This window comes from Microtus pennsylvanicus, chromosome 7 (genome assembly GCF_037038515.1).
Source record: "Microtus pennsylvanicus isolate mMicPen1 chromosome 7, mMicPen1.hap1, whole genome shotgun sequence".
In the NCBI taxonomy this organism is placed as follows: domain Eukaryota; kingdom Metazoa; phylum Chordata; class Mammalia; order Rodentia; family Cricetidae; genus Microtus; species Microtus pennsylvanicus.
Window position 1 is genome coordinate 91855885 of NC_134585.1, and position 13613 is coordinate 91869497.

Consider the following 13613-nt stretch of genomic DNA (forward strand, 5'->3'; position numbering starts at 1 on the left):
CTGAAGATGCTATGCAAGCTGCCAAGAGGGAAGAGCAGCCAAGAATCCTACCCAGCTACAAAGCTGGTCAATCACATAATGACCTGCCTGAAAAGACCCCAAGGGTAAGATAGTGGCCCTTTTATCATAGGATAATGAACAGCTGTCTAACAGGACTTAAGGCTAGATCTAGAAGAAAGAATATGCCTGATACTGTAAACTTAGCTAAATACCCAAAACAGGAGAGGTCCTAGACCCCAAAGAACCTATTATTGCCATTTTTATAAACAAATAACATTTTTAACTGTATTCTAAATACTGATAGCAATTCCTTTGACTTGAATGCAACTGAGAGGAAATGTCTCTGACTTTCCATTGGAAAAGATAGGAGCAGGATATAATTTTGTGAAGTTGTTTTCCTTGATGTCTCACCCAGTTACTCCTTCAGTCTTTATCAGCTTGAACATTACACGTGAAAAAAACCCACTTAACAGACCTTACTTACTAGAGTGACCTTCATGTGCCATTAGCTCTCCCGACATCTAACTTGCTGCCCCACAAGATGTTTTTCCCTTTGTCACGACTTCCTAAAAAAATGATTATTTTGTCAAGATGTTTTCTAAAACCAAACTGTATATTATATTGTTGAGATGCCGAATGAACATGTTTTGGAAGAAATTTTACAGTTTGAGTTATTTGTCTCGGGACATAGGATATACATGTTCACAAAATTCTTTTTGCTTTTTTAAGTCTTTAAATTACATGTTAGTGGAATTTACAGGATCCCAACTAATGAATTAATTATGTAACTTATTAATTACATAATCTTTATAAATTATATAGAGAGCATAGAGTTCTCTCCATGCCTGCATGAATGTTCAGGTAGTCAAGTGGCCTCAAAAAGAACATCTAAAGCCGGGCGATGGTGGTGCACGCCTTTAATCCCAGCACTCGGGAGGCAGAGGCAGGCAGATCTCTGTGAGTTTGAGACCAGCCTGGTCTACAGAGCTAGTTCCAAGACAGGCTCCAAAGCCACAGAGAAACCCTGTCTCGAAAAACCAAAAAAAAAAAAAAAAAAAGATCTAAAGGGGTATACTCCCTCTTTAAGAATTTTTTTAAATGTTGGAAGCAACTGCCCAAGTGGTTTCCAATATACCACAAAAGCTCATATACCTTTAAGACTACACTTGCTTAACTGCATTTAATAACAAGCATTGTTTTAATGTGAACTGCTCTTATATGTTTTGTCAGTTATTTTTTTCAGAATTATGGAAATTATGAGAAATAATGGATTCTTATCACCTCTTTAATTTAATAAAGAATACAAAAGCCTATAAAATAAATAGTACAGATATCAGTAACTGGACGAGTACAGGAAAACCACGATGCCATGTCTTATATACCTAAGTTTATTGACTAATGAAGTCATCAATAAATACCAATACATCGCATACTGAGGGAAGAAAAAACAAAATAGATGCATTTCTCCTGGTAAATATAGTCCCATCCTTGTTCCAATGCTACTGTCAGCACAATCCCTGATCAATAGCAAAGAACTATGCCACAGGGTAGCTGCCTACCATTGTCTACCCCTCCTCCCTTCCCTGCTGCTGTGATATCATTGCAGGACGACCAAAAAGAAAGATTAAGTCAATCTAGAGTTTGGAAAAATAATACAAAGTGAGAATATAATCTCAAATCTCTAATCATATTAGGAATCAGAAAAGCTCAATTTGATGCGGAAAGCATCACTACAAAGCTAGCAATTACAGAGAGGAATTGTCAATCTGTCAAATAAAAGTACTTTAATGACTCAACAAGAACATGCTTGGAACAAATAGGAACAACAGGAGGTCTCAGGAGCAAAGCAAAGGATATACAGAAAACCCCAAAACACATCACAGAACTAAAATACAGAATAATTGCAGTTTTCTAAGACTCAATTGATAAGCTCAACAACAGAAAGAAAGAAAAACAAAACAGAGGAAAGAGGCAGAAAATCAACATCAAATCTGAAGACAGGACAGAAGAAATTACTCAAGTGAACAAAAAGACTGCAAACAAAACTGGACAGGGAGAGCCTGAAAAACCAATGGGAGAAGACGAACACCAACAAAATCCAACAATTACACTGTCAGCGCTTCAGAGTAAAGGAGAAAGAGAGGTTGAATTTCGTATTCAAAAAACAGTGCCTAAAAATGTGCAAATATGACAGACAGAAACCCACAAAAGACAAAACCAACCACAAATAAGAAAAATTCAGAAGTACAAGTCGAAACAGAATACAATCACATTTCAGAAAAACAAGATAAAAGGAGAATCTTGAGAACTACCAGGGAGAAATAACACTATCTTTAGGGAGATGATTATTAGGATGATGGGATTTCTCCTTTGTAACATATAGAGTAGGAAGTGGCACATTGCTGAAGAAACAGGGCTGGGGTAGAGTCTTTGTTTAGCACACATGAGACACTATACTTAATTCACAGTATAGAAGGGGGAGGGAGAGACTAAACAATAATCATAGAAAACGAAACAAATGGAGAGGTTGGAAAAAGAGAAAAATATGAATTTCTTGCTAGCTTGCTGCTCTCAAGGAAAACCGAAGGGGAAGGTGTTCTGGACCATCTCTGTAATACAGGAACTAGGAGGCACAGAGAGCAAAATCTATATATTTACACCTCATCAATATCAAACAAACAAAAGAATGGCCAAAGAGAGTTCAGAGAGAAAAGTATAAAGCAGGGCTTCGGTCCATGAGGAAGAGGAAGCCAGAAGGAAGAACTGAAAGGGTTAAGAATGAAAGCCCTAGAAGAGGCAGAGGATAAAGGATGACACGGACAGAATGAGGACACCAAGGATGGCCTGTGCCTGTGAGGACAAGCCTGTATTCTAGAGCTGTGTCTAAGCAGTCTTTGGATACTGTTTTTCCAAATACACATGGATCGCTGTATAACAGAAGGAGGTGCATAGCTGCCTATCCAAGCTCGTCTTGATTTTTATCATCACAATAATAAAATAATAATAAATTGTCCTTCTGTGATAGCCTATATCATAAGATCTGGGGGAGTCAGCTCTCTTCCTGGGAAAGCTTTGTTCAATGGATAAAATAGTTTTGACATCATCACCATTCTCTTGTGCTTCTTTTGGAAGTCAGTCTGACAACTGAAAATAAAGCCATCAGTTTTGGAGGACACGTAGAGTTTAAGATGAAGGCAAACCCACATGTTACAGAAGTCAGATAGAAGGATGATTTCATGAAACCAGTAAAATCCAACTTAATTAAACCTATTACTAAACTACTTTTAGATTAATATGAAATGCTTTTATGTTTTTGTTGTGTACTTTCAAACGCATTGTGATCAAACAACACAATGCAAGAGAACATGCATTAAATAAGTGTACTGTAATTGCAGAATTCTTTCTCATGGCTGGATTTTTAAGCTGTTTTCTCCTTCCACACACTATAAACGTGATATAACTTATACCTAGAATATCTCTGGGCATAAAACTTTAACTGGATTTAGAATATAATTTATAAAAATTATAATATATATATAAATATATATAAAAATAATATTTGACTTTTTTTTGCAAGAAGTCAAATTATTATCAAATGACACAACTATTTTTTTAATCTCTTAAATAATTAGTATCAAGCTGCTTTCAAGTAAGTGTGTCCTTATTCAGCTCCTGCCAGTCACACCTGTGGGCTGTTTTGCTATATGCCTGCCAGGAGTCAACATCTCCCCTTGACTCTTGTTGGCAGGACTTTGATTTAAGTTGTAATTAGTTTAAATGAGCCTTGAATATCAGGGTTGCATCTCTGGATTCTTCTTTTTATTGAAGATACATTTTAGAAGCTCTTAGAAAATTCAATGGAAAACTTTGTTCATGTCAGTCATATTTGTAAGATTCCCATGGACAATGCAAAGCAGAATACACACAACAGTTTGAGATGTGAACAGTACACTGTTGGTGTAGCTTCTCTCTTTTAAAAAAAATTAAAGTGGAAAAATCACTTGAAAAAAAACTTAAAATATTATAGTAGTCCTTAATTTGGACTATGCAATGAGAAGAATCATGTTGGAACCAAAATAGTTTTCAATTATATGACAAAAATATATAAACATATAAAGCATGTACTTACAAGTCAAACACCAAGTAATGGAAGCCCTCTTCCGATATACTGTCATGAAGTCTCACTAAAGAAAAGAAAAGAGAAGAAAGTTTGTATTGTTGTTATTGCAATCTCCTACAGAAAGTCATTATTATGACTAAAGCATCCCATTATTTCAAACTAGTGATATATCAATATCATTTACAGCAAGGTCTGAGTGAAGAAAGATCCAAGATCTGGGCTTTAGTCCTGATCATTATTAACTATCTGAGCTTAAGAAATTTACTTAAGTTGTAATGACATTCATATATGTACTAAATTGCTGGAATTTAAATGAGAAAATAAAAAAAGATAATCCATATATGACCAGGTAAATGCTATAGAAATGTCACTGGTGATTATAGTATACATCCAAAGTTTCCAGGTTCAGAAAACGTTTCACACTTCCCTGTCTTTCATCTTGATGTTGCCCTTATCGAAGTCTTCATCAACATGCCTTGATCACCACCACACCAGGAACAGAAAGATGGACATTGGAAGTCTAGAAAGAGGTATCCCTTCCCCGACCTTCTCTTTGTCCTTGAGTCCCTACATGACCAATGTGCCTTCTTTGTTTAAGTCACCAAAAGTAGCTAAATGCAACTCTTAGAATTTTCTGGTAAAAAAATAAACCAGTTTCTCTACTCCATGAAGACTTCCCAGTGGGGTAGGCTCATAAGTGACAATAGCTGAACCTATATACGAATCCAAGGAACTCAAAACACTATTTACTCAAACCACACATGTAAACTTACTGCTTTATCTATCTACTATTTAGTTTGTCAAAGTCCTCATTTTCTCCTCTCTTCTCTCATTGGTGGTAATTCTTTCTGTTTGATTTTTATTGGGGACCAAGAAGGATAGAAAAACAAGCAATGTGAAGGACACAACGAATTTCACAAAAGTCATGAGAGAACATAAAGTTTTCTACCCAATCAATCCCGAGAAAGAAACATAGCCATATCTAGGAAGAGGAAATTTTAATTGAGAGTATCACCATAAGCATGGCCTGTAGTCTAATCTGTGGGATATGATTTGACTAATGTTTGATATGGGAGGGCTCGGCTCACTGTGGGTGGTGCCACCCCTAAGCAGGTGGTCCTGGATGCTGCAAGAAAGCAGGCTGAAGAAGCCAGTAGCAACAAACCAATAAGCTGCATTTCTCGTGGCTTCTGTTTCAGTGCCTGCCCTAGGGTCACTGCCTTGAGTTTCTGTCCTTTCCTCAGTGATGAAGTGTAACTTGAGAGTATAAGCTGTAATAAACTCGTTATTCTCCAAGTTACTTTTGGTTATGGTATTTTATCACAACAATAGAAACCCTAACTAAGACACTTGGTGCAGGCCTCATTGACGATGGCGGTTACATGGAAAAAGTGTACCAGGAAGAGTATTTAAGTAGACTCAAACTACAAGCATCTAGATCCAGAATCTACACTAGGGATGTAACTCCTAACCCACACACTTACTACCATGTCCAATCCTCATAACGCTGCTCCATCCACTTTAGGTCTCTATGTGCAACCACTGGTTTTCTAAATCCCTCTCCAGTAGCCCCTGGAGGTAGAGGAAGAGAAAATTTTCTTCCAACATTAAATTACAAATGATTATTTATAAAAATGTGGATTTCCCATAGTCATTAGCATGAATGAAACCTAAAATGGAGACAACAAATTGGGCTCATGAATTCAGTCCCAGACCTTAACACATGTCACTCTTTGGTGCATGGAAGGGCAACGAACACTGTGGTATCCTTCCTGTCTGAGCAGCTTGGCATTACTCTTGAATTCTGGAATGCAGCTAAATCAAAGCCCTTTCCCTTCTTCAGAATATAGAACCTCCTTCTTGTTGGTATCATGAAGTAGAAAACATACTCCTAAATCCCTGCATCTCTCCAAGAAAGCCAGCACACTGTTCCCTGTCTTTCACAGTCATATCAGGATTTGGGAGGAAAACTGTCACCCAATCTCAATGTTCCTATAATTCTAAAATTACAGATATGAAAGTGATTGTCATATAATTTTAATTGTGTCAAGAGTGCTCTTCAATTTTCCAGGATCAAAGATACCATTGCTTACATGTCCCCTGCTGATGGAAAGGAAGAGATTGATTTGAACTGCCTGTCCTGTCCATGATTATTTGGCACAATGAAAGAAGACAGACCATGGGCTGGAGAGATGGCTCAGAGGTTAAGAGAACTGACTGCTCTTCCAGAGGTCTTGAGTTCAATTCCCAGCAACCACATGGTGGCTCACAACCATCTGTAATGAGATCTGGTGCCCTCTTATGGCCTGCAGGCATGGAGGCTGAACACTGTGTACATAATAAATAAATAAATCTTTAAAAAAAAGAAGACAGACCATGGCCACTAATTGTAATTAGTATTCATAGAATATTAATTCTCCAAAGAGAGTGCCTGAGATACCTGCACAGCTGGTGTTTAAACAAACTGAATCAATGATATGGTTACTTTAAAAAAGTCTTTATTACTTTAGAAACTACAATAGCATTTCCATGACTCAAAGCTCGCTCGTCAGCAGACCACCACTATTTTCTCCTGTTGTTTCAGAGAAAAGCTTCAAGGGGAGGTGAGCTCTTCAATATTTGGATGATTAAAAAACTATTCAGAAAATATTATTTCAGGTGCAATTTGAGAAACACTACTAGTTTCTGATCACGGCAGGAGAAATGTTCTCATAGAATGATTCACTGCTATCTCAAAGGTAATCTAATCATTGCAAATGATCCTTATTCAGAGGCCAGCGGGTCATACAAGTAGATCAAAGCCTTATTATCAAATCTATGATCACAAAGAATATAGCCAACAAACGTGATGGGGGATCAAGACAAACCATTTGTCCAAATTTAGTGCTTAGCATCACACACATCCAAAGTACCCAGTAATTTGATGCTTGGCGATTAATGTTGATAAATGACCTTCCTCTTATGGTAGACAAATCAGCATTGTCTTTTCCTTCTTTCGTTTTTTATACCCTTTCTGGTCCTTGTCCATTCTGTTTTGAGAATAAAAAAAATAGAAAGACAGAAGCACATGGAAGCATTGGAATTTTCGCTTCTAAACAGAACTGTGTGAATATTCTCATGAGTATATTTACATGGTTACAAATATGAGAACGGGTCTTCTCTAATTGTGAACTCTTGGGCTTCATGTTAGAGCTGATCTGTCTCCACAGTCTGCAGAATTATTTTATATTTAAACATAAACTGGCTCTCATACTTTTGCTGGCATCTGAGAGCATTCCTCATCTTCCATACTTAAAAAAATAAAATTTAACAGATTCTCAAGGGTTGAAAATGTGTTTACCCATATAAATGTTACATTAATTATTCCCTATAAATAACAGTTAATTCCTTTACAAACTAAAGGAATTGCATGGCATTCTGTTCACACAGCTGTTAGCCTGTGCCTGATTGCACGCAGGCTCTCAAAGCAGGATGGCGGCTGTGTGCCGGACCAGATTGTATCCCATTCTTGCCTCAGCTGCTCTATCACTGCCATACGCCGCACATATGGGCACACACAATTACATTAATTGAATGTTTTTAAGAGGGAAATTTTAAAGATCATGAGAAAAGCATTTGAGAAAACAGATTAAAATACGTCACTGCTTTTTGACATTTTCTCAAAAGTAACATCAAGTGTAAGAATAAATAGATGAATTCTCATAAAGCAAAACAGTATTATGATTGCCCGGAAGAAAAATTTAAGTTCTGTAACTTTAAGTATGGGACTTGAGAAAAATGCTACTGAAGCTAAAATTCTTTTTATGGCCTAATATTCTTTGTCTCTGTACTGCATAAATTTGATGGTTTGCTATTTCCTCTTCCTGCCCTACGCTGTTGTTATACAATTCCAGCTGAACGATAGAAGGGCCCATATCAGACCATGGCCTTGAATGGGCTGGGAAAAAAGAATTTTACTATGAGTAACATTCTACTAATTTTAAGAGTCAATTTTATTTAAGAAATAAAAGATAAAATAGTTATAATTCTTACTATGTCAGGCACAATTCGAATGATTTTCTTAAGAGTTATTGTATTTGGTGTATGAAAGGATCAGGACTATAAATGTGATGGATTTTTATAGTGAATGTGTATAGCATTAGAGATAGTAAGGAAATATCCAGTTATGGCTAGCATGTGGCCACGCTAGGCCCAAATTCAGCATATTGTGTGTACTTCCTCAAATATGCACAGATACTGTAGTAGAATGAGAAATGGTGTGTGAAGGGTAAGGAGTGTGGGGTGTGTGTGTGTGTGTGTGTCTGTATATATGAGGGGTATGTGTATACATGCACTTGTATGTATATATGTATATTGATTCCATGTGTTTGTATATGTTACTATGCTTGTATATTTATATATATGTATAGATGTGTGTCTGCATGAATTTCTATGTGCACATACTAAATGTTCATGTGTGTATATGTATAAATTTGTTTGCATGTGTGTCTATACCTATATATAGTTAGACATGTTTGTGTGTATATATTAGTGTGTATGCATTTAGGTCCAAAATGCATTATGTTTATGTGTGTGTATATATGTGTATGTGTGTATACTTATGTTTGTGCAGATGTGTGTGTTCGTGTATCAGCAAACTCCTCACTATCTTGCAACAAATTAATAGGTCAGTGTGCAACACTATTTAGACAGCAGAAAAAGAAAAAGAAAAACAGTCCAGCGACTAAAGAAGCAAAGGTGGTGCTGAGTGAAGAACATTTTCACAAAGAGAGAAAGTCGTTCTGAGCGTCAGTTTAAGATGCCCTGACATGCAGTTTGAAGATGTAGAGAAGACATGTAAGATGCAGGGCCAGCGAAGCCACACTGGCCTTTCGTATATCACTCAATACATAAGAACAGTGTTACTTTTATACTTTGTATTATGAACATAATATTGTTTCACGACCCATATTTTTCCTGGTAGAGAGAAAGAGGGAAAGTGGGAGAATTAACTCTAATTAGTCTAATAAAGTCTAAATAGAAAGCATGTCAAGATTACTTGTTAGGCACATCATACTAAAACAGTTTGGTCAAGAGAAGGAACAGCAGCTTCGCATGTAGCCCAGTGGCATAAAACATACTGAGAATGTACAGAACTCTTGGGTAAATCTCCACCAAGCCCACAAAAATATCCCCTACCATATTATCTTAGAGAGATGCATTTTCTTAAAGAAATCCTTGACAGAATATGAGATTCTTTGTTAACATTTAAGCACTACTTCCTTATGCCTCTATTTCATATCCTTGATGAGATGAAATCAAATTCATTCATTATTATGATTTTGTGAAATTACTCAGGCAACTTGCTCTGGCTCAAGTTATAATGACTATAACTTGTTATTATTACACTTCTTCTGCACACCCCGAATTTGGGACTTTTCCCCGCTGAACATCCATTATGGAGATGAGCAGTCAGTCACACTGGTGGACCAAGTGAACTCATCCATGTTTGCGTCTTTTCCAGAAGTGCCCCACACCCCTCGGAGCCTGGCTATGAAGTCTGCTCTCCATGAGAAGCACGCGTGAAGGCAGCAGAGCCCTCCTGAGCTCTATCTATGGCACCTGACCTCTTGGAAAGCACCTGCTGTGCTAAAAGAAAGGTGTGGTTAGACTACTGAAAGACAAGAGGCCAAGTGGACAGATACCCTGGAGAAAGAGAGGTCACCCTGACATTCCATCCCTGGCAGAGCTCAGAGCTAAATGTAACCGCATGAGTGACCTCACCTCCAACTGAGCAGAAAAGCCATCTGATGAAGCAGTCAGCCCACAGAACCATGACAAATAACAAGCGGATACTATTTCAGACCACCGAGTCAGGGATGCAGATAGTTAAGCAATGATAGACAGACGCGTAGGAAATATTTAATCTGAAACGTGTCACTGCCCTCAAACGATGGTTCCCTATCACAAGCAGTTTTCAGGGAGGAGTAATAAGCTTGGCCTGGAACAAAAGCCCGAATTACTATAGCTCTCTGAAGCTAAGCATGGTAGGGCGACACGCTGCCAATGTTAGCACAATACTAATAGAGAATTTCATAGCTAACAGATTGTATTGCGTTCTCGTAAGCACTGTTTGTCAGCTCTGACTCACAGTCCTGATTATAAACGAGGCAGATTTTGCATTTTCAGCTTTGTTGTGGTGCAAGGATGGAGCGAGTTGGATTCGGTTCACATACTGAGATGTAAAAATGGCAGCTTGTAAGCCAGAGCCTCCTTAGAGTCCCCTCAGTGGTTTAATTATAATTCACAGCTAGAGTCAGTCCCAGCCAAGTCAGGTAATGCAACACGCCAGGCCTTCCCCACGAGAGGGATGCCAACCCTGGTCTGTCTGTGATTTTTTTAAATTATGCTAGTATGAGAACACTTAACAGTCAAATAGACGTACTCTAGAGGAATTGCAGCTCAGTCTTTCCTACCAGGTCTTCTAATAAAGTTGCTCCATTTAGAAAAAAAGACTTTTCAAAAACAAAACAGAAACACTGAAAAATTAATCAAAGTCTAACATTTGTAAAAAAAAAAAAAATCCCTGTAGGTAGATCTACAAATATATCTTGCTTTAATTAATCTCCGTCTTTCTATAATGTAAGCAATATAAATTAACAAAATAGAATCATTTTTATATTCTTAAATAAAAGATTTTAATTAAATATGTTTGAAAATATACATCATCTATTTCCTTGGCATACAGGTCCAAGGACATGACTTATTTTATTTTTCGTTAGTAAAATATAGCTAGAGGTATACATGTTTACTGCTGTATTGGGGCTGTGGTTTAAGTCACTAACATCTATCTGTACTTTGATTTCCTTCATGTTTTTGTTTTTTTAACATCACATTTATAAATTGGAATTTTGACTGCATTGGTTAAGGTTAGGCACAAAATCCATAATCTGCTAAATTTGGATATCTGAACACATGGATTTCTTTTTTCTTCTTAAACTTTTTTTTTGCTTACTATTTTTGAGACAAGGTCTTATTAGGTACCTCAGGGTAGCCTAGGACTCACTATTAGGCTTCTCCTATCTCAGTGTCCAAAGTCTTGAGATTATGACACGCATCCTCATAGGCAACACGAGAATACATACTTTTCTAAAGCTACGAAAAAATGAGAATTTTTGACAAAATATCTGGTATTATTTTATTAATAAATGCCAATAAATTATTATTCAGGAATTAAAATTCTACCTACTTCCAAAAGAACAAAAATATTTAATAAAATTTCATTTTTTTCTTGTAGTGCCAGGAAAAGTTTAGGATTCCAAATTAACATTAACCAATATTCACTCATATTTAAAAGCAATTTGATACCTTAAGAACAAAGACTGAAAAGTAGTTGAGCACTTTTTGAAGCAATCAATTCAACTCTTACATAAAATCTCGATGGGAAGTTCAATCCACATTAATTTACAAATTATTCTAGAGGTATACAAAAAAGGGTGGAGTTGAACATGATTCCTGGAGTGGCTTGTTAGGGGGCAGAGATCCTTGTACTCACAGAGAAGCACCAAGAGAATCAGGAATGTTATCCACACAGGGTTACTCAAATACCGGCATTCCAGCCAGAAAGCTGGGAACCTTACCAGAAAGCCAAGAATGGATTTTGTTAATGACCTGGTGACCTTTCTGCTGTCTGTGGAGGCAGACCTCACCCACCTTTTACTATAGAAGCAGACCTCACCTTAAGTCCCCAGACTCTTCCCTACCTAGACCACTACTCATCCTTAGGGGAGATGTCACCAGTACTCTATGGCCTGCTGGCCTCTATACTATCAGCCAGAGACCACACTTAGATGCTAGGCCTTTTGGCTATAAAGCCCGCCCTCACTGTCACATGTGCTTAGGAGAAGAGTTTCCATGTAGTCACACCTTAAGCTTCATTGTGCACCTGGGCTGATTGTTGTCTGGAAACTTTTCACAAATTGCACTGTGTTTTAAATATGCTGACGATGCTCCACCTAACAATAGGCTCCCTGAAGTCTGATCCAGGTTGGCAAAGCCAATCTGTACAGGGTTTTCATTCTTACCTCTTCTTGTGGTTCACTTCTCTGCCAGGGGCAATTGGGGGATCCCCTCAGTGTCTAATATCAACTTTCCTGAATACAATCTTCTTTCTTATTTCCAATTTTCCACCCTATTCTTGATTCAAAGTTAATAGCCAAGTTAGACTAGCAATATTATCAAGGATACGTAGTAACCTTCAAGACCAACTAGGTGAAACAGTGATGTGTTCCCATCACTCAGCTACGGAGCACCTTAGTCCCTGGGACTTCTAGCTTGTCAGAATATCTGTTACTGGGGAGAATTTCAACCCAAGAGGAGGTGGGGAGTACAGAGAGGTCATCGGTGGCTGTTTATTATAAGAAGACACAAATGGCTGAATATAGATTCTCAAGGATGGTTGAGGAAACAGAAGAGTAAATAGTTCAGTTATTTTAAACCTTATTCTGCTCATTTGAAATGAATTATGCATATATACATGTAAGAATAAATTATATATTGTGACATCTGAAAATGCCCATTTTCTTCTAAAAATAATTTGATGGACTTCCTGTATATTTTAATTGAGTGAATCCATTCTATTTACTATGATCTGTTTAGTTTTTTGTTAACTGCATTTCTTGAAACAAGTAGTACAAATTTCAAGATTTCTTTCTTTCAAAAATGTTATTTATTACAATTAGTAGCTCCCACTTCTTCCCTTCTGTTTTTTTCCCCTTTCCTTTTGGAGATAATATCCATTTGTACTAAGCTAATTGCCAAGGATATCCTTAACAGTAAGGAATATTCACATAGGAAGATGGCAGTCAGCTGGCTGTGCTGGAGAGGCATCTCACCTAAGAAGTGCTTGCCTTGCATGTGTGAGGTACTGGATGTCATTCCCAGCACCACAGCCAGAAAGACAAATGGTTCCTGTTAATACAAAGCATTATACAACCCTCAAGTGTGAGGTCTTTCTCTTCTCAACATCCCAACAATTTTAGAGTTCACCTCATTTGATTTGGGAATTGTTTTTAATGATGAACTAGAGATAATATTTACACCATTTATCCTGCTTGGACTTTCAACACTCTAGCTAAGCAGGTGATTGACACTTCTGATAGCAGTCCCCGTGAGCAGAGAATGGAGAAGGCATTAACTCATCCTTTCTCTGCACCTGACACTCACGACTGCAATTCCCTGGCAGATCAACAGGCTGAGCATCTTTTCATCTGTCAATTTTTTCTGAAATTAACCCTTCATATAAAATATTGCATCTGATCTTGATTTTGCCTATGAACCATAAACACGTGAATTCAAAATTTTGCTACAATAGGTGCAAAGAAAATCTGTAGCAAGTAACCATGATATACTGAATTGTGATAGATTTTTACTAGGCTAACACATTTCTCTCATAAGTATTTTCATGACAATAAGTATTTTCATGACATCTACAGGGTTTGGTGGTCTGCGCTTG

The 13613-nt window shown here is 37.3% G+C and overlaps 1 protein-coding gene across 13 annotated transcripts in view; it reads right to left on the bottom strand.

Annotated features, from left to right (window-relative positions):
* Camk2d (calcium/calmodulin dependent protein kinase II delta) overlaps positions 1–13613 on the bottom strand; it is a 250842-nt gene that overhangs the window by 113474 nt on the left and 123755 nt on the right. For all 13 annotated transcript variants that reach the window (XM_075981432.1, XM_075981445.1, XM_075981439.1 and 10 more), the window contains exon 4: positions 4130–4184. In XM_075981432.1, the coding sequence (XP_075837547.1) occupies positions 4130–4184 (55 nt within the window). The remainder of the gene's footprint in view (positions 1–4129; positions 4185–13613) is intronic.